Source organism: Lampris incognitus, chromosome 6 (assembly GCF_029633865.1).
Source record: "Lampris incognitus isolate fLamInc1 chromosome 6, fLamInc1.hap2, whole genome shotgun sequence".
NCBI classification, from domain to species: Eukaryota; Metazoa; Chordata; class Actinopteri; order Lampriformes; family Lampridae; genus Lampris; species Lampris incognitus.
The window spans coordinates 50,325,445-50,352,417 of record NC_079216.1 but is presented as its reverse complement, the minus strand read 5'-3'; the positions used below and the strand labels follow the sequence as shown (position 1 = coordinate 50,352,417).

Below are 26,973 nucleotides of genomic sequence, written 5' to 3'. Positions count from 1 at the left end.
GGCTGGGTTAACATTAAGAAATAAACAATTTTAAAAAAAAGCAAAGCATTTTTTTAGAGCTGGTAGAGGACAGGAAAAGAGGGAAACAGACGATCCAATGTGGCGACCCCTAACGGGAGCAGCCAAAAGTAGTGGTAGTAATAGTAGTAGTAGTATAAAATACATAACTTATGAACTTATTTATTTTGAAATAAATGTCATGTTTTTTTTTTATAGGCTGTCAATTAATTTTCTGAATTAAAGTTTAGTAATATTCTATAATATTCACACATTAGTCAATTTATTTTATATATATATATATATATACTATATATATATATATATATATATATATATATATACACACACACACACACACACACACACACACACACACACACACACACACACACACACACACACAAACACACATAGTGACAGGCATGGCCGTCCATGAATACTGGGATGGCATCCAGAACTTTACCTGTGCCCCTGTCCATAGAGTTAGTGGTTGTGTCAGGAGGGGCATCCGACGTAAAAATTTGCCAAATCAGTATGCGGGTTGACAAGACCATACCGAATTGGTCAAGGCCCGGGTTAACAACGACCGCCATTGGTGCTGTGCCCTCACATGGTACCAATGGAAACTATAAAATCTGCTGTGGCGACCCCTGAGAAACAGGGAACAAGCTGAAAGAAGAAGAAAAAGAGATAGATAGATAGATGTGTGTGTGTGTGTGTGTGTGTGTGTGTGTGTGTGTGTGTGTGTCCACATTTTGCATCTACATGATCTTAATTTTTCCTAAGTGATAAGTGTTTCCCAATTTTAAATTGGGAAACACTGGGATACCTGGACTGGGAAACACTCTTTTTTTTATTTCAGTTTACTTTATTAAAAACATAATTAGCACCATCAATAAATGTGGGAGTGTGTGCACAAAAACAATAACTTGCCTAAATAGATACACCATGTTTCTCAAACAGTAGTTATGTTCAGTGAGAAAATCAGTGTGGAAAATGCAATGAAAGTTTACTTATAATAACAGTTGGTTTATCTACAACAAAAGGTTGAACAACCAATCACTCTTGATCAACAAATAAGGGTTTGATTCCAAAATGAAAAGAGCAACAACAGTTACATGATTTTCATGTTTGGATATTTAAGCAATATAGGTGATGGCGTCCTCTGAAATGTTACAATTTTTGCACATGCAGAGGTCTTGAAATATTTGATAACTAAATGATTATACTTGGATGCCAATTATTTTTGTAAAGGAATTTCATTTTTCGTACCATAGATGCACCATTTTGAAATAAAACTCATTAGTACTTTGCACTAAAAAGCTTATCAGTAAAAAAATCTCACGTCTAGTTTCCAAATCACAACAGTGCAGGACTGGTACTCTGTCAGGGGATGCATGCATTCAGATTTACATCCAAAACAAACAGAAAAAGAACTACAAAAATAGACCCTTCTGCAATTTACAGTGTCTCCTCTGAGTCATCTCCTGTATTCAAAGAAAAAAAAAGGGGAAACACTCTTAAAAAGCGACTTATCAAAGATATACTTACGTAAAGCAAAACTACCAGCAATATATTTGCATGGAACCATGTCAACATAAGGCAAAAATGGTTAAAGATTTTCAGTCAGTAAACTACAATAGGATTTAACTGTGTGAAGCTGACATGTGTCTGACGTTGTCCTGTGTGGCCCACATTGTGTGTTAAGGCATATTTGTATATCCTAAGCCTTGATATAGAGTTTTACAGTAAGTTGCCTGTGTAATGGTAGCTTCAGGTGCTGATGTTTTCCTGTGGCTTCTGTTATTTGTCTTCAGATATTTTGGTTTTATCACTAAGCACCCTGACCAGCAGCGCTTCGCTTGTCATGTGATGATGTCAGATGCTACATTATTGCCTTTGGCTGAGTCTGTAGGGTAAGACTTTTCTATTTCTACCCTCTCTTCCTCTCTGTTACTATCTTCTCTTGTTACCTTCCTACTCCTGTCCTACTCCTGCTCTTCTCTGTTCTCTCTCTCTTTTTCCCTGTCTCTCTTTAACACACACACACACACACACACACACACACACACACACACACACACACACACACACACACACACACACACACAACATACTGCTGATGTTCCCATCCAAAGTTATTTTCAGATCACGTGCAACCAGCCTCACTAGATGGTGAATAAGTTAGTTAGTTAAAAAAAACAAAAACAGGCGACAATGCTGTTCTTCACATAAAATTTCAAATTCCTGTGCTGTTCTGGCATTGTTTTAACCATCAGGATAAGAGTAACTCCACCTAATGGGACGTGGGTGAACACTCTGATCCAACTGATCAAGATAAATTGTTCCCTTTTTGTTTTTTTATATATATCGGATCTTTTCACTTGTGACTTACAGTCCCTAAGAAAAGCTGTTGTGGCCAATATGCTTTGGAGTGACTTTTAACGTGTTTATTGCAACCATGTCAGATAAATAAAAGCATCTGTTTTATTCTGCTGACCTTCTCTCCAATAGGAGGGCATTCCAGCAGTACTACAAGGAACATGTCGGCTACTCCTGCCCCACAGAAGACATCTTCATTGAATAGACCCCCTTTTTCCACACGGTGTCCTGAATAGTCACTATGTGCATGTAAGCCTGGCCTTACAACAACACAAACTGGATATTGGCTGTATCCTCTCTTCAAATGACTTGCATGGTGGACTCCTTTCTTTGCTGCATCAAATAGTACAGTGATGTTTTTCCTTTAGGCTCGATAACACATAAATACCTCTCTGGATGGACAGCATCACGGTGGCAACGTTCTGTGCAGTGAAAATTAATAAGTTGGAACAAGTTTCAATTCAGTCAAATAACTCAGAGCCCTTCCCGTGATAGGTGAAACCCGTTTGACTCTACCTTTAATTTAATTACACGCCGCAATATTCTCACATTTTCAGCAATCAAGTTTGTCGAGGCACTTCAGTTTCCCTATGCAGTTTTGCAAGTTTTGAGCACCTTAACTCATAGCAAGACCCCCTCACTCTGTGTGTTGTTTTACAGACCCCATAAATAAATGAACATTTTGTGGAGGAGTGCTTGCAACTCCTGTTTCCAATTCTGTCCTTTAATGATAGAGAGCGGATTTAATGTCCATCTCTGCTGCCCGCTACAACTCTGGCACTGGAACTTCTAAATCTTATTATAATTTTAAGCCGTGTCCAGTCTGTACAAGGACCCACATTTTCCAAAGGCTGTACTTCTGACAAATAGTTAAAGTCTTGTCTCAGCTCCAATAATATGAAAACAATAACACTCCTGTATGTCTGAGGACAAAGCAGTTGTGTCTGAAATGGTTAGGCCGTTCCAGCTCCAAGCCCGCTGATCCAGTCTTAAATCCACCTCTGATGCTTTCACCCTTGCCATTAACCAGAATTTGTCTGTGATTTTGGCTCATGATTAACCCTTTTGGCTGAGATTATGCTTTACTGACATTTTGGCTGAGATTATGCATAGAGTCTTGGGACCGCAAGATGGCCTGATTATTTTCCCACTTTAGTATTTCTGACTGAGGAAATTATCCCCTACCTTCTGTAGGGTCTCCACAGATCCTGAGATCCTGAGGCTAAAAGAGATTTCCTCACTTTGATGAATATCAAACTACATCAGAACCTTTCAGTCATGCTGACAACTTGACAATGATTTTAATGGGCTAATTTTCCACTTTTGGTCCAGTTGAAGATAAAGTGAAAACTAAACTTCTGCCTTGAGTCAATCACAGCACTGGCACTGAAATAGAGAATGTAGCTGAATTTAAGTGGAAAGCACACAGATTTGAAATCTTCCATGATTATTTTTTTAAACAAAGAATATTGAAATTTCAGAGGGTGTAGAAGATGTGTGAGTAGCTTTTTAATCACTAAACCTTGATATTAACCATTGGTCATAACTCCAGGCCCCTTTTGAAGGAGTTTACAGGGTTTCTGTGGGCCATATCACCCATAGACTCAATGAGCGAAAGGCCGGAACAACCTGGCGACTTCCTTGTCATGCACAAAGTCATGTTTCATTCCGCTGAGAACCATCTCCAAAGTCAGTGTCATTCAGTATCCTGGATTAAGTCATTCAAATCATTTATAGCTTCTTATCTGGAATGTTGAAACTCTCTTAAACCTGCCAACATCAAAAATCTCTTCAGTTTGCACAGAATGCTGTAGCGAGGATTTAAACTGATGAGAACAAACAAACAGCCAAACTCTGATATCACTTCACTTGGTGCGTCTTAGTTTTAGGGCTCAGTTCGGGATTTTGCTGATCATTCTCAAAGTCCCAGATTGTTTTCAACTTGGGTTGAATTGCTGACCTTTCAGCTGCTTAAGAGCCTGAGTATGACGTTGGATCACTGGACAGGCGCCCTTTATTCACTCCTAAACCTGCCCTTCACACGAAGTAATACTGGACATCTGTCATGTGGGCACTTAATCTTTGAAATAACCTTGCTAGGCTGGCAGAATTGGTGTCATCTTTCAAATCCTCATTAGACTTTTTCCCCACAAATATGATTTCATGTAAAAAAATCTCTCACTTCCTGCTGTTGTCCCAGTGCTGTTATGATGATGTGTCATGCTGCATAGCATGTTTGGTATGTATTTGCTGCTGGTCATCTTGTTTGTTAGTTTGCTGACATATTGGTTTGTGAACACAACCCCTTTCCCAAGTGTTTACCCTTTACCCTAACCAGCATCTGTTGCAACGCTGCACATCAGCAAACACTTGCCCGTGTTCATGTCTTGTACAAACTAAGTTTTTTTTGGGGAGGGGGTTTCCCCCCTTTTTCTCCACAATTGTACTTGGCCAATTACCCGACTCTTCCGAGCCTTCCCGGTCGCTGCTCCTCCCCCTCTGCTGATCCGGGGAGGGCTGCAGACTACCACACGCCTCCTCCAATACATGGGGAGTTGCCAGCCACTTCTTTTCACCTGACAGTGAGGAGTTTTGCCAGGGGGACGTAGCACGTGGGAGGATCACGCTATCCCCCCCCCCCCCAACAGGCGCCCCGACCGACCAGAGGAGGCGCTTGTGCATGCAGTGACAAGGACACTTACCCACACCTGGCTTCCTACCCGCAGACACGTCCAATTGTGTCTGCAAGAATGCCCAGCCAAGCCAGAGGCAACACGGGGATTCTAACCGGGATCCCCGTGTTGGTAGGCTCCACAAACTAAGTTTTGTTCTCCCACCCTCGCCCTCATGGCTGTGTCTTCATTCTGCCTGCTGTCCTTTCCACGTGTCTCAATGTCTTTTGGTCTCGATTGTGAAGCATTTTGAAAGTGTCTGTCATAGAAAAGTACTAGAGTCATTCATTTATGCTTTCATGGCATATGCCATCCAAACAATATTTGTATTTGGCAGTAGTCAAAAAAAGAATATGAAATATTGCTAATTTTCCAGGTTTAGTGATTACATGCCACTGCCACTGATAACATTTAGCACCACACTTTTAAGTAGTGAACTCACTCGACATGATTTGTAACTAAACACATAGATATTGGATGTAGTAGCTCATGCACATGCGGTATGTTGAAGCCCTACTAATACGAAACAGTTAAGAGGGGCTTCTTAAATAAGCTTATTATTCTAAGTCTTATTTTCCGGGAGCCTGACTCATTACTGTGCACACATTTCTATCTCCCTCTCCGTCCATGGCTTTCTCATTACGGACTCCTACAACGTCTGCTCAGATCTGGGACCATGGGTGATAAACAATGCTGAGGCGAAATGATTTAACATCCCCCTCCTTTCAAAATGGTAATGAAATCTTGTAACGACAAAGCTATCCTTTTTTTTTTCCTTTGATGTGTTGGATATTACAATCCTCTCATGCCAAAAAGTTTGACTTTGGAAGAAAATCTGCTACCTTGATTGCACTTTACGTGATCATGGATAACCTCTCAGTTCACATAATCACATCCACGTCACAACAAGCAAGAAACACGTCTGAGGGAAGTAGTGTGTTCAGGCCGGAGAGACAGACGGACCTGTACGACAGTGCAACTTGCTGAAAAATATCCATGTTTTTTGTTCCTCTGTATATAGCCAATGGGAAGACACGCGGCTTGTCTGGCAGAATAACCAGGTCAAATTCGAGGAGGCACTGTGAGTGGAATTGAATATTGCACAACTGTGTTCTGTATCATAAAACCAGTGCCTGTATTTCATTGTGTAGTGATAATGACTGTGTTTGGGATCAGCTGTTGACTTCAGAAGGCTTTGGTCACAAGAATTTCAAGAGACATAACAGCCATTCCCATTCACCTCATCATTCTTGCACTGACTATGTATGGCTGGTACACCTAAGATGGCTACTATAGAGTGTTTCATAGTGCTGATAAGACTCAGTAATCTGGTGTTAACATGGTTACCTATCATTATGTCATTGAATAATCCAGCGGCAGGTGTGCCGAGCATTTAAAACCCTCTGAGTCTTATGTGTTGTCCATACATGCTTATCGCCATCATGCACAAAAAAATCCTATACCAGCAATCTTAAGTGTATCAAAGGGGGTTGTTTTGATCCAGCTGAAAGTGTCCTTTCTTTCTATTGTACTTCTAGTTGTTTGATTCAATCTACATTGGTATGTATGTATATACATGATCAATACAAATCTCTATGTAAGATGTACGATATGTATGATGTTTGTATAGGAGTTATTATTGTATGCTGTTGACTTGGTCAAAATCTGGGTGTATCAGCGCATGATATCAATGTTTTCAAACTGTGTGGAGAAGACATGCAGGATTATGAGAATTGAGGACGATGGTGGCAGTCAAAGAGATTATTGTTAATAAATTCAATTTATATCACCTCTCTGACAGTCATACAATATGCAAATCAAATACAAGTTACATGGTTGAATTTTTATTATTTTCACCCAAAATACCTGACTTACAATGGGCTAATAAATGTTAAGTGTTTGATAGGTAAGATACAGTATGGGAAAATGGAAGAGCTGGAACTGTGGAGTGCTGCCAGCAGATTGTAGCTAGCTTTTCAGCACCAGCAACGTTTTCTGTGCAATTGAGCAGAAAATAGAAGAATCAAGCCTGATCCAGAGGAATTACCCTGATGTGTTGAAAGTAATGGTTTATTACAAATCACACTGCTGGGGTTGGTGCTGAAAAGAATGTGGTGTCTATCCTGGTTAGGGCCAATGCAACCAATCACATAATCAGTCAGATTATGCAATAATTAAATGAACCCCTCACACAATTAATAAATGTAGAAATATATGAATAAATATTTCCATACACATTGTCACAGTAACTTCTGGTTTATTCATATGGCCATCATACATACATACTGCAACGAATCAGGGGGGCAGTCCGGGAACCGCCACAGCCGTGTCTCCTGCACCGCGGGCGACAACGTTAACCAGTCGACTAAAGGGTCCAACCCGTTAGCCAAGGGCTAACGTGTCTACTTATTCGTGTACGTTACAATACATACGGTGTTAGATTGACATGTTGGGATTACTTCCAGCAAGAAATACATTAAAAATTAACTAGTCCACTTCCCCACATGGGTCAATAAAGCTCACCTAATATAGTTTGAGTAGATGCATGAATTGCAAGCTCTTCAAGTTTATAGTGCAATAGTGCACAGGCAGATTAAAAGTTTCTCTTAAATCCCCTGCTACTGTGGTCAGTGCCCTGTTGACAAACTCATCTTAAAATTAAGCTCACAAAAACTGTTTCAGAATATTCTGCCCTAGGCAAAAAGACTATCTGCTACAGCAATGGATTAAACTTGCCGAAAGTATTTTCACCTCTGCATAACTAATGGATGATGAGCTCGCTGTAGGTTTAAGTTAATGGGCTGTTGACAGATTACAGAAAGGTTATAGGTCCAGGGTTAAGTTTTAAAAAGGTCAATTTTCTGAGGAGTCCGTTTCCTCTGTAGAGCCGTCACTCTCCACCTCCATCTTCCTCCGGTGGTGGATGTTCCTCCTAGGGGAGGCCTTCCTTGGGACCTCCTTCAATGCCCCCACTGCACTGCCACTACTATTACTGCCTGGACTGACTGAGATCTGGGATATACTAAAAAAAGGGAAAAGGAGATGAAAAGAAAGGTTGGTTTAAGTATTGTGAGCACCATATTAAGAAGTTATTTTGAATAATATTAATATCTTTTGTGTGTGTGCAAGAGACCGAGAGTATGTGAGCCAGTGTGTGTGAATTCCTGAAATCTCACAGTTTATCCAGCTCCTGATCCATTTCTGGGTCAACCAGCAACTCTGATTTGTTGGGCAATGCTCCTAAGGTGAGAAAGAAAGTGGAACAGGGACAAGAATGGATTCATAAAACATCTTGTAACTTCAAAAATGCATATTCTAGGAGGGTCTGGATGAGTTCTTAATCCTAAGAAAATACAGAAGCACTAATTGCATGTGTGGACACAGCAGTCATCATTGTAATTCTTATTGTAGTAGTATTGCTTAAACCATTTACCATACCTATGCCACTGTTGATGGTATCGTGTTTAGCCAGGCTCATTAAGAAGCTGTAGTAAGAGACTTTGTCGCTCTGCTCCAGTACTTCTCTCAGACAGGACCTGGGGGGATGACTGAAGAAAGACAACCAGATAACCAATTAACACAAGAGCTGAAAATCATTACTACTGTTAAGTCCCTGTCCATTTCGGAATGACAAAGCTGTTATAGATCCCTGCCTCAAGGATGAAGCTGTACACTCTCTATCCAATTCCAAAGCTGCTGTCACTTTGTCTTTGATTAAAGCCCATTCTTTTCTTTTAGGAAGTTATCAGGTTCTTTGTTGACTTCCTAATGGGGAAAACCCATAGACAAACAATTAAAATTGCAGTACACTAATTCATTAGCCTTCACGGGCAGAAAATCACGGAATCAAATGTGTTTCACTTTTGCATGATGTGAGTATTTGCTTCATGTGGATGAAATACTTAACAAGAAAAATACTGTCTTAGGTAGTGTCTACTACTACTACTACTACTTTCGACTGCTCCTGTCAGGGGTCACCGCAGCGGCTCATCCGTTTCCATTTCTTCTTGTCCTCTGCATCTTCCTCTGTCACACCAGCCAAGGTACTGTATAACTACCAATCTCAGCCATGGCTTTAAGAGGAAGCAAGCACTAATTTTTAGCCTGTCTCCATCCTTTCATCCCAAACATGGGTGTAGATGAAGAGGACGGTGATGATGGTGGTGTGTGTGTGTGTGTGTGTGTGTGTGTGTGTGTGTGTGTGTGTGTGTGTGTGTGTGTGTGTGTGTGTGTGTGTTGTAGTATGACACCACACTCACAAGTCTACACAGAGAGTTTAGTTGGCTAATGCCGGTGTAATGTTATGAGATGGGGTTTCTTTTTTGTTGACTGTATCACTGGGCAATCACTTCTACCACCCTAGGGTCATACCAACATGTTTACAGCTCAATTTGTGTAAAAAAAAAAAAAAAAACTTTACTACTTCTTTAAACTTAAGGTAAATAAATTTAACTGACATGACAAGCCAAAGGTGGTGTGGATATAATGCTCTTGAATTTTTGGAGGAACATTTCTTGAAACTAAAAGGTCATGTATCTATTTCTAGCCTATTAGTTGTTTTCACATTCACAATATTGTTTGCCTTACTTCCCTATTAATCAACTGCACTGTGCCCAAAGGCAGACCAACTTTACCCTGCTTGTCTCAGATACTATATCCTTTGGTTAACAACACATGAGAATGACTTACATGATTTGAGACAGCTTTAACCTCTGAATAATTACAAACCAATTAATGGTTCAAAGGCAATATGACGAGAATTGTCAATTAGCCTATTGCATTACATGCATAGTTACTTGTTACGGCACACTGACTAAGCTTAACCAACTAATACAGCACAATGACACATTTTATATTTAAATACTCATTTAAGTATAACAATTTCCTAGAGCACCTTCTAATAACTGAGCAAGAACCAGTCTCCACACCAAAATACTAGTCCCACAAAATGATGTTCTTGTGCACTCAATTTCTTATGAATGTCTTTAAAATATGTTTTGCTGCTGGATGGTCCTTTGAATTAAGCTTTTGCAAGTTATGGTGTGTGGTCTGGTTACATATTTGAGGCTGTCAACAGATTACCATTAGTGAGCGACACAAGTGTTTGTTTTACCTATATTTAAACCTGTCACAGAGGCAGTCAATGTACTCTGCTAGTGTCGATGGGTCCACCCTCCCCTCCTGCTCCTGACTTTCGTTTTCCTCTGTGGTCACAGGAGGCAGTTGTTCAATAGAGGTGGAGGTAGGGACGATCACAGTATTAGGACTCTTCCCTGATAGCAGATCCTGGTATATGGCCTGAACACTGACCAAGAACTCTAAAGAGAGGCAAGGGTTGTTGGGAAGAATGGGTAGATAGTGAAATAGAGTGGGGAAAGAGAATAAAAAGAAACAGAGGGAAATTCGTGTTAAAGAGTTTTTGAATCTATCCCTATTTCATACCTACTGCTCATACAGTACATATGTAATTCTAATCTTAAAGTCATCCTTCCTTTTCTTCATGCTGGAGATGAATTTTTACTTTGCCATCTACAGTTCAATGCAATAAATGGGGCACAATTCCACAATCCTCTGCAAAAAAAGCACTCCACTGTTTAGCCAAAATCTTACATGATGCGACAGCATTCTATCATAGCAATTCATCTGGTCAGTTTAAGACTTTTGGCATTTTCTTATGGTGGATTACATTCATTTCCTACTGTGCTACTTCCTGCAACACAGCCTACAAACGATTACCAGCAGGAGCCACTCTGCTGCAGCACAGCAAACACTAAAGGAATTAAATAATAAAAACGACTGTACATTTTTAGAATGACCTCTTGAATTTGTTACGATAGACTGTTATAGCATCGTGCATTGGATGAGGATTGTGGATTTGTCCCCCATTAATTGCAATAAACTCTAGATGGCAAGCTGGAGCTGCATGTCTAGTTTGAAGAAAAGGATAGATGACTGTGAAAATGAAACCTACCTATGTACTGCATGAACAGTAAGTATGAAATAGGGATAGACTTCAAAAATTCTGAAATATTAATCTAAATTCATGGGGAACCACAGTCTCAGGCTGTTTCAATTTTCTGTTTAATCAACTGAGGAAGTCAGTGGGCCTAAGAAATTAAAAAAATGAATGTCTTTATGCATGCTTTATAATCCAGGGAAGAAAATCACAGAAGTTGAATCAGCTCATCTGGACACATTTATTGAGAGAGAAACGTTTCATCACTCATCTATGTGACCTCTTCAGTTTCAGTAAGTATTCCCACCTTTATAAACAATAGTGATATAACGACCGAAAACGGTCGGTTTCATATGCAAATTGCCGGGAGCATTAATAATAATTATTTTACTTATACAGCAGTTTTCTAAAACAATGTTACAAAGTGCTTCACATAAATAAATGAATAAATAAAACCAGACAAGGTTTAACTAGAATTTCAATGGTAATGCGTACTATTCACAGAGGATTTGGGGACGGTTGCAATCTCAGCATTGTAAAATGGCGACAGATGTACTCCCCCCCTCCCTCCAGGGAGGAACGATGGTTTGAACGGGGAGTCAAAGAGGCCATCTGTATGAAAAGGGAACGACCATCCCTGAACCAAGGGGGGGGCCTAAGAGTACATCTGTCGCCATCTTACAATGCTGTGATTGCAACCACTCCCAAATCCTCTATGAGTAGTACACATTGTCATTGTAACTCTAGTTAGTCCTCATGGCAATTTGCATATTAAACCGATTGTTTTCGGTTGTTATGCCACTGTATTGTTTATAAGGATGGGGATACCTGCAGTCAGTTGAGACTGAAGAGGTTACTTAGATGAGTGATGAAATGTTTATCTCTCAATAAACAATGTGTCCAGATGGACTGATTCAACTTTCTGTGATAAAAATAAATGTTCTATTATTTAGAAATGAATGGTGAATAATCAGTTTGTTAGGGTGAAGGTCACTATAACCTAATTTTCAAGGAAAGAATGGATGAGGAAACAGGTTTCTCATTAATTCCTACAGCATGTAGTGTTACTGCAGTTGTGGAGAAAAAGAAAAGAAAAGAGTTCCCATATACCTTGATAGTAAAACTGCAATTGGAAAGCATAGACGAAGTCAGAGAAAGACATCAGACAATCAATGGCGTCGTCCATCAGAATAATTCTACAGGGAGACAAAAAGTCCACAGTTCAGTCTTATAGTCCATTGTCAATAGTGATGCACCAATATCATATTTTTACTGCCGATACAGATTCCAAATACAAATCTTTAAGTATTGGGCGATACAGAGTATTGATCCGATCCATTACTTTCACTGAACAGCGCAGATTAATAATTGAGATAGAATCAGCCTTTTTCCACCATTAAAGAAATACAGGCTTCCATGTGCCAAAAATGTATTAAATCCAGCCGTTTCGCTTTTATTAATTACATGTTACTTGTGGTTTTAGTATCTGATTTTTGTGTTGGGTAAAATTTCTGATATCGACACTCCATTTTAGCCTGGTATTGGTCTGATATCAGTATCTGTGCATCCTTTATGTCATATTACCAATGGCTTTCCAACTTTGATGTCCCCACAGAGACAGGTGCAATCCTAATTAACTAAGCTTTGTTTTTTTTTAGGAAAGACATTCCCACAATCTAGGCAGTTAGGGTATAATCCATGATAGGAATAAATGTATCCATACCTTGTTTTAAAAAGGGCTAGCATGGTACAATAAAAGTGTAGCATAGTGATAATATGCAGTTTTGTAACGTGTGGAAAGGTAAAGTTATGATAAATAAACAAACTTGCGATCTATTGGGGACTCATCCATAGTTTTAGATATCCTCAATACAATTATTTTATAAAGCAAAATATAATGATATAAAAGAATAATTGGTGAATGTGGTGCTGGTTGAGCACTGAAATTACTGACCTGGCTGTGTTCTGCACCAGGTCTACTGGGAAGTCAGGGCACAGTAACTGGAGTAGAGAGGTGTATTCTAACATGGATAGTAAGTCTGAAATACAAGAAGAAATAACACTAATGTAAGGAGCATCATACATAACAACATCCAAGGCACAAAAAACGAACAACTTGCATTAGTTGTATATAGGCTCAAATGTAGGAGGTGGATACTAAATATTTTCTGAATTTCCTTTTGTTGTTACTTCAAAGTGGGCTACAAAATCAGATTAATAGGTTTTATTTTATTTTAGTTACCATGGCAATCCTATCCATTTTCAAAACAGTTTTACCTGTTTTTTTATTCAAGTTGAAAAAACCTTATTAGGCAATGTATATGTGTATATTTCTATATTTTTCTCTTTCATTAGATCTGTTTTATTACTTTCTTACTGACCTCCACTCTTCCCAATTTGTCTGTAACACCTCCAGAAGACTCTGATGAAGGAGGCTCTATTATGAGGTGTGGCCTTTATGTAGTTATACTCTCTGAAAAGAACATGGTTGCTGTTCTTTACACTGCTGAAGCTGGAAAAGCATACATAACACACACACATCCACACACACAAATGACAATAGAGGAGCTAGGGTAAGCAGAGCAAACAAGAATAAAAATACATACTGAAAATAATGCATCAGCTGTTAACGTAAACAAACAACTGAGGATAATACAACCAACATTCGTTTTGATTATAAAGATACAGGGTCTTCCTGATACAATGGAGAATTAATTTTGCCCTTGGAAAATCATCACTTTACCACATTTTAAGTTTACAGCTCTTTGAGTTCTAAAGTACACTACCGTTCAAAAGTTTGGGATCACCCAAACAATTTCGTGTTTTCCATGAAAAGTCACACTTATTCACCACCATATGTTGTGAAATGAATAGAAAATAGAGTCAAGACATTGACAAGGTTAGAAATAATGATTTTTATTTGAAATAAGATTTTTTTTTACATCAAACTTTGCTTTCGTCAAAGAATCCTCCATTTGCAGCAATTACAGCATGTAAAATTGGTGTGTACTACTCCCTTCAGAGGACAGCACAAACAGGCTCTAACAGGTACTATTTAATGAAGATGCCAGTTGGGGACCTGTGAGGCGTCTGTTTCTCAAACTAGAGACTCTAATGTACTTATCTTCTTGCTCAGTTGTGCAACGCGGCCTCCCACTTCTTTTTCTACTCTGGTTAGAGCCTGTTTGTGCTGTCCTCTGAAGGGAGTAGTACACACCGGTGTAGGAAATCTTCAATTTCTTAGCAATTTCTCGCATGGAATAGCCTTCATTTCTAAGAACAAGAATAGACTGTCGAGTTTCAGATGAAAGTTCTCTTTTTCTGGCCATTTTGAGCATTTAATTGACCCCACAAATGTGATGCTCCAGAAACTCAATCTGCTCAAAGAAGTGCCCATCCAACCAATCCAACTTGTGGGAGCTGCTTCTGGAAGCGTGGGGTGCAATTTCTCCAGATTACCTCAACAAATTAACAGCTAGAATGCCAAAGGTCTGCAATGCTGTAATTGCTGCAAATGGAGGATTCTTTGACGAAAGCAAAGTTTGATGTAAAAAAAATCTTATTTCAAATACAAATCATTATTTCTAACCTTGTCAATGTCTTGACTCTATTTTCTATTCATTTCACAACATATGGTGGTGAATAAGTGTGACTTTTCATGGAAAACACAAAATTGTTTGGGTGATCCCAAACTTTTGAACGGTAGTGTATATATGCAGTTACACAAATGTGAATCATTGGATCATAATTTATCAGCTACAGGGAGATATGCAAGTGTGCACTCTTAACTGAATAGATTTACAGATGGAATAAATACTTTACAGATAAGTTTCTAAATGTGCAAAATTTGTACTGCTGCTACTTACTAACTAATAGGCCTAAATGTTTAGATTCTTTCTTGAACTAAGGACATACCTGTGACTAAAATTGATACATTCAGATCACCAACCTGAAAATTACCTTTGGTACATTATTAAATTAAAAGGTCCCTTACTCATGCCAATGAGGTATACAGCCTACTCGTGGATTGAATCTTTTTTCTATCCTGCATCTGCCAGTATTACGGATGACTTACTACTTCACATGTATTTCTATAATTGGAGGTGGAGAGTAAACCTTTTAGTTGTATATTGTTTACATGAGCTCATTTGACAGCCAGTTTAGAGATTTACAATATAATGAAGGTGAAAGCTAATGGTGATGTAATTTACATTACACAATTGAATTTCCAATCTCATGGCTCTTTTTCCAATTTGCAATGATTTTACATTCTTTCAGAGCTGGAAACCGTCAAAACGTTTTTCAAGCCAACAAAGGAACTTCTAATGTCAACAGAGAGGTTACTGATTATTGATATAATTGCAGTGTTAAGAACATACTATTCAGCAAAGTAGCGGACCACTCCAAACTGGGTGTATTCTTCTTTATGTTCCAACAGCTGGGTCACTGCATCATTCAGGTAGAACAACACGCCAGTTTCTGCTGTCACACACACACACACACACACACACACACACACACACACACACACACACACACACACACACACACACACACACACACACACACACACACACACACACACACAAAGAGAGAGAGAGACAGAAGAGCAGGTTAAACAAACAGTTATGATAACATATAGGCCAATGCCTATTTATGCCAATACAGTTATTGGCAACCTTCAGCTGTAAATGGGACAGGTGTGGACAGATTAGATGATGAATGGATGGACGGACAGTGGTGTTCTAAATATCTAAATTATGGCCAATGCAAGTAAACTTCCTTTAAATATAAAGCAAACATTACGATCAGATTCGAAGACGTCAAGCACACTAAGGTTACTTACCGAGGTACTCGTCAACCGGAAGGGTCAAATTAAAACGATTTATTTTAGCAGTCATTATTAGAACTAACGTTACATATGAATAAACGCGTTCGGCATGCTATGTATCTAGTTACAGCAAAACGTCGTTAGTTTCATTTTTCAAGATATGTTCATGGGCTGCAAATTCTGTCTCAAGAGGATGGGACTCCATGGAAACAGTGCGTCTCATAAATGAATCCCCCACCAAACACTAGGTTCCTTTGTTCCTAAGTTCCTACCGTTTCAGATTCGCTTTAACGTCATGCACTGTGAAAAGACAGTGCTTTAAAACACATTTTAAATGCACATTAACGACAATACACTTATCAGACCTTTAAGGTTATATTGTGGCAGGAATGAGGAAAAACACAGGAGACCAAGGCGAGTTTGATGTTTATTCCTCAACTCCAAAAACCAACTGCAGCAGGAGCAACCTTGCACCGGCCAGCGCGGGAACGTAAACCACGCCCCCAGCTCACAGTCCTGCTGGGTGAGAGGCATAGCCCCTGGTGTCCGCCACACCGCCCCCCCCCCCCGAACACCCAGAAGGGACTCCTGGAAAGAAATTAGTGTCTCACTGGAGGCTTAAGCAGCCTGCCATAACGGCTGCGCCGTCACTCAGCCGAAACAGTAGGTGAAACACAGTCCAAAGCCGGCTGAGAAGCAGAACGCTGAACCCGTGAAGACACTGCCGGGGTCCTGGAAGGAGGACGACCCCGACGGGGAACCTGGGCCGGAAACACAACTTCGCCTGCCACCCTGTGCGCCGGTTTAAGCCTATCAAGTATGAGAAGCTATGAGAAGCCGTGTAGGACAGAAACATTGGAGTATTTGTACACACGCACTGGAATCTGCTTGCCCACACCACTGAAACTCTTACACACATACATTCTCCACTAGTGCTTTACCTCTGAAACAAGCAGTCACATACACTTACCATGTCTCACACAACTCAAAATATAATTTCCAGTGTTTTGTTCTGAATTTGTCGATTTTTGGGGGGTGAGTGAAAATGTTCAGTGTCTGAGACGAACCATTTTCAGTGATACCGGAAGCTTATTCATTGTCACCGGAAGTTAAATATCCCGCCCTTTTTCGTACAACTCAACATGTCATCGGTAGACCGCAGCAGTATGGAAGAGGCTGTGAATATATTAAGAACCCTCCTGGCATCTCCAGATATGGCATCGTGTATGTCAAATGCTAGCGCAGTGAATACGCCGGTGACTTCTATGAATGCCGAGGTCAGAAGTTTGTTCAGGACTTTCGGAACCCCACCGCAGCCGACGCCAGCAGGAGCTAGCGGCAGCACACCGCAGCCGATACCAGGACGAGCCAGCACCCCACAATTTCAGGCTAAACGCTTTGGCTCTTGGTCTAACAAAGGGAAAAAACGGTAAGTAAATCTGGGCCTACGTCAAACTGAATGAAACACTCTAGCTAGCTATTGACCTCATGTACATGGCTACATCTCTAGCCAGTTAAATTAGTATTAATCGATGTTCTTACAATATAAACGTTACGTTCCTTTTTGCTATGGACAAGGAGACATCGCTACCTTGTGTTAGATGTAACTAGACACGTTCTTGCAGCTTTTCACCACCATAGTCATTCTTATCCTTATAGGAAATGATGCATGGTAATGAATGATAACAGGCAGCATGGAGCACACCTATAAAAAAGTGCCATTTATGTATTTTATTTAATATGGATGTACACGTGTACGCGTACACGTTTTGGTGAACAGAGCAAGACCGACGCCATTTCAACAAAGGACGTTCATGAAGGAGGTCATCCTGCTCCCTTGCCCCAGAGAACATTCTGTAGTTCGCCAGAACAAGAAGAGGAAACTGCATGCGAGGGGGTTTATTCTGAACGCTTTTGAGTTTGATAAGACATGGACGCATTCGACCGTCTCGATGAAGCTCCGTGAAGCACTCCACCCAAAGATCCCAGACCACGTTAGGTAAGTTGCATTTACTAGACTGGATTCAGCTACATAACCGCCAATTCGTCCATTTGGATAAACGCATGTCGGGACACAAGCAAATGAATCATCCTTCAGCAAACCGGCTGAACCCTCGGACTCTCTGGCCCATGGATATCCAGCCCAGATGCCGCAGCGGGCTTCAGACCGCACGTCTATGGCGCTGCCACCGTGTTGGTGAGGGCGTCGCCGGGTAGGAGGAGTAGTGAACGGGGACACAGCAGGTGTCTCTGATGGCCGTGGTTAAAGTGGCAGCGGAGGCATGTCCACATCCTGTTTTAAATGACCAAACTGCCAAAAGCTAAGGCTCATTATGCCAAAGATAAAAACATATATAAGCAGACCATAACATGAATTTACATGTTTTATCAACTCTGAAGAAATATTGATTTTCTTCGACTTAACTAATGTTGAATAATTGCTTTTTACATGCACTTCATCTATCCTGAAATGTAAAACGGCACCCGTGTTCATTATTTGTGAAAAGTATTTTTAACGCTTTTTAGTACAAAATAACTGCAGCCCCGAATGTACCTCCAGTCATCGTTAATTAATAAATGTTGACCCACCCAATATCGCGGCCTCATTGACGCATATCACCCTATATAACTGTTAAGGGCGATGCGGCATCGTAAGTTTGATCTGTACGTGTTCTTTTAATATCAAGACGTGCTGTGCTGTTTGGTTTCGGAGTGCCCTCTAGTGGGCAAATGGGTATTGCTGCTCACTTTCACTCAATTCTAAGGACGAAGACCAATGACAAGTTGCCTACAGAACGTACTCCCAGGCGTTTATTTTAGATTATCATAAGGCTGCTCAGAATGCTACAGAAATGGACCGGTATGATATTTCTGCAGGCCTATAATGCATCGCTGCAAATATTGAATGCTATTGAAATTGAAAGTCAGCAAGTAATAAATTGACATACAACACGCTCTGAAACTTTCAGGTTCTATTTGTCAAGTCCCTTTGTGTGGCGAACTACATGTTTCACAGAATGCTTTGTCCGCCGGTCACTATCCGCTTAACGTCGGGCCCGGGGTGTAGTCATACACTGCAATTTCGGCTCTATAACATGGCGCTGTATCGTAATTCGTGTTTGAGGCAGGACGAATGCACCGGATTTACCTCTTTTAGCCTTGGTGGTAATAACTTATAAATGGGTTATAATGTTCTCAAACCTTTTTTCTCCCTTCTCAGCTTGCAAATGCTCATGCCATGTGGAAACAAGCTTGTGGCTCCATCATTATGCAGAGGACAGCAGCTGGATGCTGGCCTAATACATCAAATTTTCAAAAGAGCTTGCATATATGTCAGGCCATCAGAATTGCTTCAGGTGAGCGTAACGCATTGAAAAACCTACATGAGTAATTTCACGAAAAATAGAACTGTATATATGGCTATGCAACTATGCTAGTCTTACTTAAATGATGTTAATTACATGCCTCAGCTTCTTGCAGTAACAGTTGGTGTTTTCTTTCCAAGTCTGTCACAAGTGACACTTCTGACAGTGATGAAGACATGGAGACCATTCTTACCCCACCCCCTCACCACTCCAACGACGAGACTCCACCCCCTCACCACTCCAACGACGAGACTCCACCCCCTCAGCACTCCAAAGATGAGACTCCACCCCCTCATCAGTTGCCTTCAGAATATCCAGCACAGCCATCCACAAGTGGCCAAGTAAGAAGCAATTATGGAACGTACATTAGCCTGATTGAAGACTCATCCGAGGAGGAAGATGAGGATTTGTATACTGCCATTGTTGCCAGCATGGAAGACCAGGCGTAAGTGTGTTTTGTCTTTGCTTTCGTTACCTCAGTTAAACAAAACAGGATTATAATATAGTTGAACATAAAATGGCATGAGTGTACAATAGGAAAAATTCCTACCTATTTTTGTTTCGTCCCTGATGGTAATTAACAATTGGCAGAGATTGTAGGCCATTTGAACCATTTTTCATGACATAACTGGGCATGTATATATATGTGATGGCTATAATTATGTTTTTTGGAATTAATTTTGTAGACGCCCCAAAAACGATGTCACGATTGCCCAAATCTTGGAGGAGCTTGCTGAGAAAATTAACAGCAAGGACATCTGCAAATTTAATATCAACAGAGCAAATGTTCTGGATGGTGCCATCCGTGGGTTTCGGAGGCTGACTTACAACCCCTGCAGTACGATGACCATAAAGTTCTCTGACGATAAGGGCACGCGTGAAGAGGCTATAGATCTAGGGGGCCCAAAACGTAATTTTTGAGATTACTTGTGGAGGCAGTGTCACAGTGTGACATGTTTGAGGGGCAGGAGGGACACTTAAACCTTGCCCTGGATTCCACAGGTTTGTATACCCTTACGTGAGAGAAACTGGGTAACTAATTTGATTGGCTAGCCATAATTAATGACAATGATAATCTGGTTTCTGTCTAATCCAGCTCGACGTGAGGATCTCTATAACCATGCTGGCACAGCGGTGGCTGTATGTTTGGTCCACGGAGGCCCATCCCCTTCCTTCCTTTCAAAGACCCTATTTGATTGGATCGCACACGGGCTCCAGACCAGTTCTAGAGGACATTGGTGATTTCGAATTGCGCCAAAAACTGGAACAGGTGTGTTAGAAGTATTTTGAGGGATTGTTGTAACGGGTGTGAACTTTGAAATTGTTGGTCCAGCATAATCTAGCACATTGATCAGTGATTCCTAGTGGATTCCTTTGTAAACTGAATGTAAGTGCATTCACAGTAAGGGAACAATCTCTTTAACCTTTGCTGTACTGATTTAGAGTTTATTATAACTGATATTGGTGTGTGTGTGTGTGTAGAGGGAGAGAATTAACTTATTTATCAATGGCTCCCCACAGATTTCTGAAGCCAAAACTCTTGGTGAGCTCAAAGCAACAGTAGAACCACTTACTATCTTGCTACTGCTGGCTGCTTGAGGAACCTGAGCTCTCTTGCTGACAAGGATCAACTAGTACAAGACATTATGATGTTCCATGTTATTCATCGTGTGAGGGGACCCTTTGAAAGGTATGTTTGCTGTGTTTACAAATATGATGCAGTGCAATAGCATAGCATAATCAGTTTCACTGGCCACACCTGGATTGTTTCCTGTCTACACACCCCAATGACCATGGATGTGGAAATCCCTACAGCTACTGTTGCTGTTGTTACTACAATTACTTGTCTTGCTCTTCTCTTCTAGACTCCTCATGTTTTTTGTTTGTTTTTACCCAAACATTGTATGTAGATTCAGAGAGGGACTGAAAACACTCGGTATTCTTGAGAAAATCCAGCTTCACTCAGACGTGTTTCGCAAGGTCCTCTGTTATACCCCAGATGGTCTATCAGCTGATAACATGGATGACCTTTTCGAAATCAGATGGTCGGAAACTGGCAGCAATAGGAGAAGAGAGGAAAACAAAGTCGTGGCGTACTGGAGAGATTTCCTCCAAGACGCAGAAGGTAGATATAATAATTTGTGTTTTAGTAATTCCAAATAGACAGGATGTGGTGGAATGTGGGCACTTCTCTACTATCTCATACTATTTGTGATGGTCAGTCATTGGAGGTATATAAGTGTGCATGTCTGTCTGTCTTTCTCCAATCAGAGGAATCAGGGACCACAACCCTACAGGAGATACTGACGTTTGCCACGGGGTCCAATATGGTGCCACCAATTGGCTTTGCACCACAGCCCTCGGTGGAGTTTTTGCACAACGGTGGAAAATATCCAACAGCCAACACATGTATTAATTGTCTACATTTGCCAATCCATGCCAGCTATGATGATTTCAAAAACGCTATGCATTTTGCCATTCAGAACACCCAAGGATTTGGAATGGCCTAAGATCTTAAATGGTTGATTTAAAATAATGCACTTGCAGATGTTCTAGTTTCTAGTTGTGTATATTCTAGTTTCTCTAGTTTGTTTTCACAGAAGTTACACAGGTAAAGGTAAAACTAAAAGTGTACTACATCTGGAGTATACATGAATGAATGCATTGATGCACTGGTTTTGAACTTCTTCTTTTTTACAATTATTTTCATGTGCTAAGACAACATGTTTAGCAATCCAATGGAATGGCTTGTTTCCAATAAATGTACTAAAGCGACAAAATGATTAATCCCATAGTTTCCATCGTCATTTAAAGGATTGATTGTTTGACGGATCTCCATCATTGTAGAGTCATTCACATGAAATGTACTGCCGGGAACCACTATGCTATTTGGTTGGATATCAGTCGATGTTGCACTGTCAGCTGTAAGCCCACCCTGGGGGTCTATAGGGTCCAACACACCGTTGACACCTGTGACATCCTGTCCAATATGGCCAATGGCTCCTCTGAGCCACAACTGCAGTGGTGTCCTGTAGTTCTTAGTAGACAGCCCATGATGATTCCACTGATCACGGAATTCCCTAACCGATCCTTGGATGCGTGGTAAGTAGACGTAGTGCAGGGCAAATATGTGCAACTCTGACAGCGAATCGAGCAAGTTTTGGTTTTCCATGAACGTAAACAGGTCTGCGTAGAAATAAGAAACCACACGATTTAGCTCCGCCCATAGTCTCTCGATTCGTTGGTTGTGCACGCTGCGGCCAACGATTACACTTCTCCTATGTAGTCCTCTCCTGCCGAGCATGAAGCGAGCGACATCCACGTTCTCCGTCCCGCGATCACATCGAACTCTGTAAACTCGACGGCGCCAGGCCACTGGAACAACGGGGCGGGGACGGCCGGTGGAGACATCGCAGAGGAGGGCAGGACTGCCTTCCTGCATCACAGCGTCCTCTAGCTTGAGACCGGTACGCGTTGACCTAAGGGCAAGGACGTCCGGGTCGCTGGGCTGGTCGGCAGCCATAGCGGAGAAATCCACACCGAGGTGCACAGGACACACAAGCACACGCGACAGACAATCAGCAACAGGGTTGGACTTCCCGGCCACATGCTGAATGTCCGTTGTGAACTCGGAGATCGCCGCTAGGTGGCGCTGTTGACGAGCAGACCACGGCTCAGTCACCTTGGACATGGCAAAAGTCAGCGGCTTATGATCCACATAAGCCGTGAATGGGCGACCCTCCAGCAGGAAGCGGAAATGCTGGGTTGCAAGGTGCAGTGCCAGCAACTCCCGGTCAAAAACGCTGTACTTGCGCTCGCTATCCCGCAGTTTGCGGCTAAAAAATGCGAGTGGCTGCCACGCATTCGCCACACGCTGTTCAACCACAGCCCCCACGGCTATGTCAGACGCATCGGTTGTTAAAGCTATGGACGCCGTGGGTGTGGGATGGGCGAGGAGGGCAGCGTTAGCCAGGGCGCACTTAGCTCCGTCAAAGGCCTGGACCTGTTCGGAGTCCAGTCGACAGGATCGTTAGCCTTCTTAAGCCGCAGGGCTTCGTAAAGTGGCTGAAGGAGGTGGGCAGCGCGAGGGAGGAAACGGTTATAGAAATTCACCATTCCCAAGAATTCCTGCAATGCCTTAACAGAGACCGGGCGGGGAAATTCCGCCACCGCTTGCAACTTAGAAGGCAACGGGACCGCGCCTTGCGGCGAAATGCGGTGACCCAAGAAGTCAATCACCGGCAGTCCAAACTGACACTTGGCCGGGTTGACTATCAGGCCGTGTTCGTCCAGACGACGGAAAACCTGTTTCAGGTGCGCCAGGTGCTCTTCAGCTGACGGACTGGCCACTAATATGTCGTCGAGATAAACGAACACGAAATCAAGGTCACGCAACACCGAGTCCATCAGCCTCTGAAAGGTTTGCGCTGCCCCCTTCAAGCCAAAAGGCATGCGCATGAACTCAAAAAGCCCAAACGGGGTGATCACCGCGGTCTTGGGCACGTCCTCTGCGCGCACGGGAACCTGATGATAGCCGCGCACCAGGTCCACCTTAGAGAAAATAGTGGTACCTGCCAGGCGTGTGGAAAAGTCCTGTATGTGTGGGATGGGATAGCGGTCATTAGCGGTGACGTTGTTCATGTAATGAATGAAAGGTCACGTGTTTAACTTGACCTACTCACGGGTGTACGTGCAGTGCGTGTGACGTATACAGGAAGTGAGACGCGCATGTTATGAAGGTTGTATGTCGGATGAACGCTAGTAAAAGCTACACAGTTAAGAACCTACGAAGTCGGCTCGTTCTTGAATTATTCTTATGTCAGTAAGACAAGGCGTCTACGGACATTACATGGTGTCAGAATAGTCTGTGTATCTGAACACGAGCGGTCATGCCGAAGTTTAATCCGCCGAGTGAATTCAAGTTTGACTGCCCCGTTGAATGGCCGGAGTGGAGACAACGGTTTTCGCGCTTCAGGCTCGCGACAAAGCTGGATAAAGACGACGGGGAGATTCAAGTGAGTCCGCTGATTTATGCAATGGGCAGCGAGGCTGAAAAGATATTCAGCTCGTTTGACTTCGCGGCGGAGGGTGATAAAGTGGACTATGATATCGTACTGAAAAAGTTCGACGGCTACTTTATTCCCCGCCGTAACATCATACATGAGAGGGCGTGCTTCTATCAACGTAGCCAGCAGCCAGGAGAGACAGCGGAGATGTACATCCGGACATTGTATGAGCTGTCTGAACACTGTGAGTTTGGGGACAAGAGGGATGAACATATCAGAGATCGTCTGGTAGTGGGCACAAAAGACAAGGTGCTCTCCTGTCAGTTCCAGCTCACAGCGGACCTTACTCTGGTGAAAGTCATTGAACAAGTGCGCCAGGCGGAGGCAATAACAAAGTAGCTCAGCCTCCAAGCTAACCAACCAGAGGCCCTGCTGGCTAACGTCAATGTTGTCCGATGGCGGGACGAACGCCAAAACAAAAAGGGCGGACAGCGTCATGGTGGCGGCAGTCCGGCAACCAACAAAGTAGATGAATGCGGGAGGTGCGGCAAGACGCAGCACACCGATGAGCGGAAGTGTCCTGCAACGACCAGTAAGTGCAACAAGTGTCATAAAAAGGGACATTGGGAGCGTGTATGTCACTCTAAAGCGGTGAGAGAAGTCACTGAAGAGGTTAAACAGCTGTACTTTCTGGGAGAAGTTGGCAAAGAGAGCAGTCAGGAAGATTGGACTGTTAGTTTAAAAATAAGTGATGTACCAATAACCTTTAAAATTGACACGGGGGCTGAAGCTACTGTTATCAACCAAGGGACATTTAAAAAGCTGAAGCCAAACATAAAACTGGGACCTCCTGACACATGCTTCATAAGCCCAGGTGGAAACATCAGCTGCATAGGACAGTTTCAAGCCACAACCAACTACAAGGAGAAACAATACTCCTTTCCAGTGTATGTGATCAAGGGGAGAGGCAACTGTCTGCTGAGTCGTCCAGAGGCAGTGGAGATGGGTCTAGTGAAGCGGATGAATGAGGTCAGTGGAGTTTTCGGTTCAAGTGGACTGCTGAAAACAGACCCAGTGAAAATAGCTCTGGTGGAGGGTGCCCAGCCATACGCGGTGCATACAGCCAGACGGATACCACTGCCACTTGTACCACTGGTTAAGAAAGAACTGCAGCGCATGGAAAATGAGGGCATTATTGAAAAAGTGACTCAGCCCACAGAATGGTGCGCCGCTATGGTGCCGGTGCTGAAACCGAACAAGAAAGAGGTTCGCTGCTGCGCTGACCTCAGGAGGCTGAATCGAGCAGTGAAACGTGAGAAATACGTGCTGCCCACTATGGAGGAAATAATGCCAAGGCTCGCAGGGTCAAAGTTCTTCACAACGTTGGATGCAGCAAGTGGGTTTTACCAGATCCCCTTGCATGAAGACAGCAGGGGGCTCACCACTTTCATCACCCCATTTGGGAGGTATGCTTTCTGCCGCCTTCCATTTGGTATAACGAGTGCTCCAGAGATTTTCCAGAGAAAGATGGCGGAAACTCTGACCGGGCTAGAGGGCACAAAGGTGTACATGGATGACATCCTTATACATGGAGAGACTGAGGAAATCCATGACCGGCGCCTAGCAGAGGCCCTGGGGGTCATTGAAACAGCAGGTCTCAAACTGAACCAAGCGAAATGCAAGTTCAAACAGAAACAAGTCCGCTTCCTTGGTTATGTCATCGACGAGGCAGGCATCAGACCTGACCCGGACAAAGTGGCCGGAATAGAGAACTTTCCTCAGCCCCAGAACGTGACGGAACTCAAGAGGTTCCTCGGGATGGTGAACTATTTGGCAAAATACGTCCCAGAGCTGTCCACTGTAGGTCAGCCGCTTTATGGACTGCTTAAAGCAACGACAGAGTGGCTGTGGGGACCTGCACAGAACACAGCATTCCAAGACCTTAAAGCAGCACTCGCCACCGCCCCGGTACTCACCTTTTATGACGTCACTAAGGCTACGGTGGTGTCAGCAGATGCCAGCAGCTACGGGCTGGGGGGCGTTCTGCTCCAGCAGCACGGGGAACACTGGAAGCCCGTGGCCTACTGCTCCCGACGGCTGAGTGATGCAGAGACAAGGTACGCACAGATCGAGAAAGAGTGCTTAGCCAGCGTCTGGGCATGTGAACGGTTCGAGAAGTACTTGTTTGGGCTTGACAATTTCAGACTTGTCACCGATCATAAACCACTAGTGCCTCTCATGAACAGCAAAGACTTGGATAATGTGCCCATTAGGTGCCAGAGACTGTTAATGAGGCTGATGCGTTTCAATGCAGTGGCTGAATACGCACCAGGCAAAACTTTAGCTGTGGCTGATGCACTCTCCAGAGGCCCAGAGCAGCGCTACGGAGATGGTGCTTCTCATGATGATGTTGCAGCGCACATTGATGCCATTGTGTGCCAGGTGCCTGCCACACCTCAAAGGATGCAGGAGATAAAACAGAGCACGGATGGGGATCTGCAGCTCCAGACAGTGTTGGGCTTCATCAGACACGGCTGGCCTGAGTATGTCGATAAAGTGCCGGAGACAGTCAGAGACTTTTATCAGGTGAGAGGGGAGTTATCTGAGGTAGATGGTTTAGTCATCAGAGGCAGTCGTATCGTCATTCCCACAGAGATGAGGGAGGTGATCTTAGACAGAATACACGACGGGCACCAGGGGATAGTTAAGTGCAGAGAGAGAGCTAGCCAGTCAGTGTGGTGGCCCAAAATGACAGAGCACA

At 42.6% G+C, this 26,973-nt stretch overlaps 2 protein-coding genes and 1 pseudogene across 3 annotated transcripts in view; 2 read left to right on the top strand and 1 right to left on the bottom strand.

Moving 5' to 3' along the window:
* The window catches only part of LOC130114569 (C-Jun-amino-terminal kinase-interacting protein 1-like), a 33,357-nt gene extending 30,770 nt beyond the window's left edge, over positions 1-2,587 (top strand). Inside the window, exons 11-12 of the mRNA XM_056282431.1 lie at positions 1,818-1,916; positions 2,515-2,587. Coding sequence (XP_056138406.1) covers positions 1,818-1,916; positions 2,515-2,587 — 172 coding nt within the window. The remainder of the gene's footprint in view (positions 1-1,817; positions 1,917-2,514) is intronic.
* Positions 2,588-6,981: 4,394 nt separating this feature from the next.
* On the bottom strand, positions 6,982-16,030 carry cstpp1 (centriolar satellite-associated tubulin polyglutamylase complex regulator 1). Of its 2 annotated transcripts, none has more exons than XM_056282165.1 (9): positions 15,857-16,030; positions 15,390-15,492; positions 13,392-13,522; positions 12,965-13,049; positions 12,121-12,206; positions 10,168-10,372; positions 8,493-8,602; positions 8,231-8,294; positions 6,982-8,076 (listed from the first exon to the last, which is right to left on the bottom strand). In XM_056282165.1, the coding sequence occupies exons 1-9, from the start codon at positions 15,909-15,911 to the stop codon at positions 7,908-7,910; spliced, it is 1,008 nt and encodes a 335-aa protein (XP_056138140.1). In that variant the 5' UTR covers positions 15,912-16,030; the 3' UTR covers positions 6,982-7,907. The 2 variants fall into 2 exon arrangements, with proteins under 2 accessions (XP_056138140.1, XP_056138141.1); XM_056282166.1 differs by having other exon boundaries at positions 15,390-15,489.
* Positions 16,031-17,655: 1,625 nt separating this feature from the next.
* Positions 17,656-21,716, top strand: LOC130114568 (G2/M phase-specific E3 ubiquitin-protein ligase-like; annotated as a pseudogene).
* Positions 21,717-26,973: the final 5,257 nt, after the last annotated feature.

What these genes read in the sequence shown, in the direction of transcription:
- cstpp1 (XM_056282165.1), bottom strand. Translation starts at nt 15,911, where the DNA reads ATGACTGCTAAAATAAATCGTTTTAATTTGACCCTTCCGGTTGACGAG. An exon ending in TCCGGTTGACGAGTACCTCG is followed by an intron (nt 15,493 to 15,856) that starts GTAAGTAACCTT and finishes TGTGTGTGACAG; the next exon opens with CAGAAACTGGCGTGTTGTTC. An exon ending in CTGGTGCAGAACACAGCCAG is followed by an intron (nt 12,207 to 12,964) that starts GTCAGTAATTTC and finishes GTCTCCCTGTAG; the next exon opens with AATTATTCTGATGGACGACG.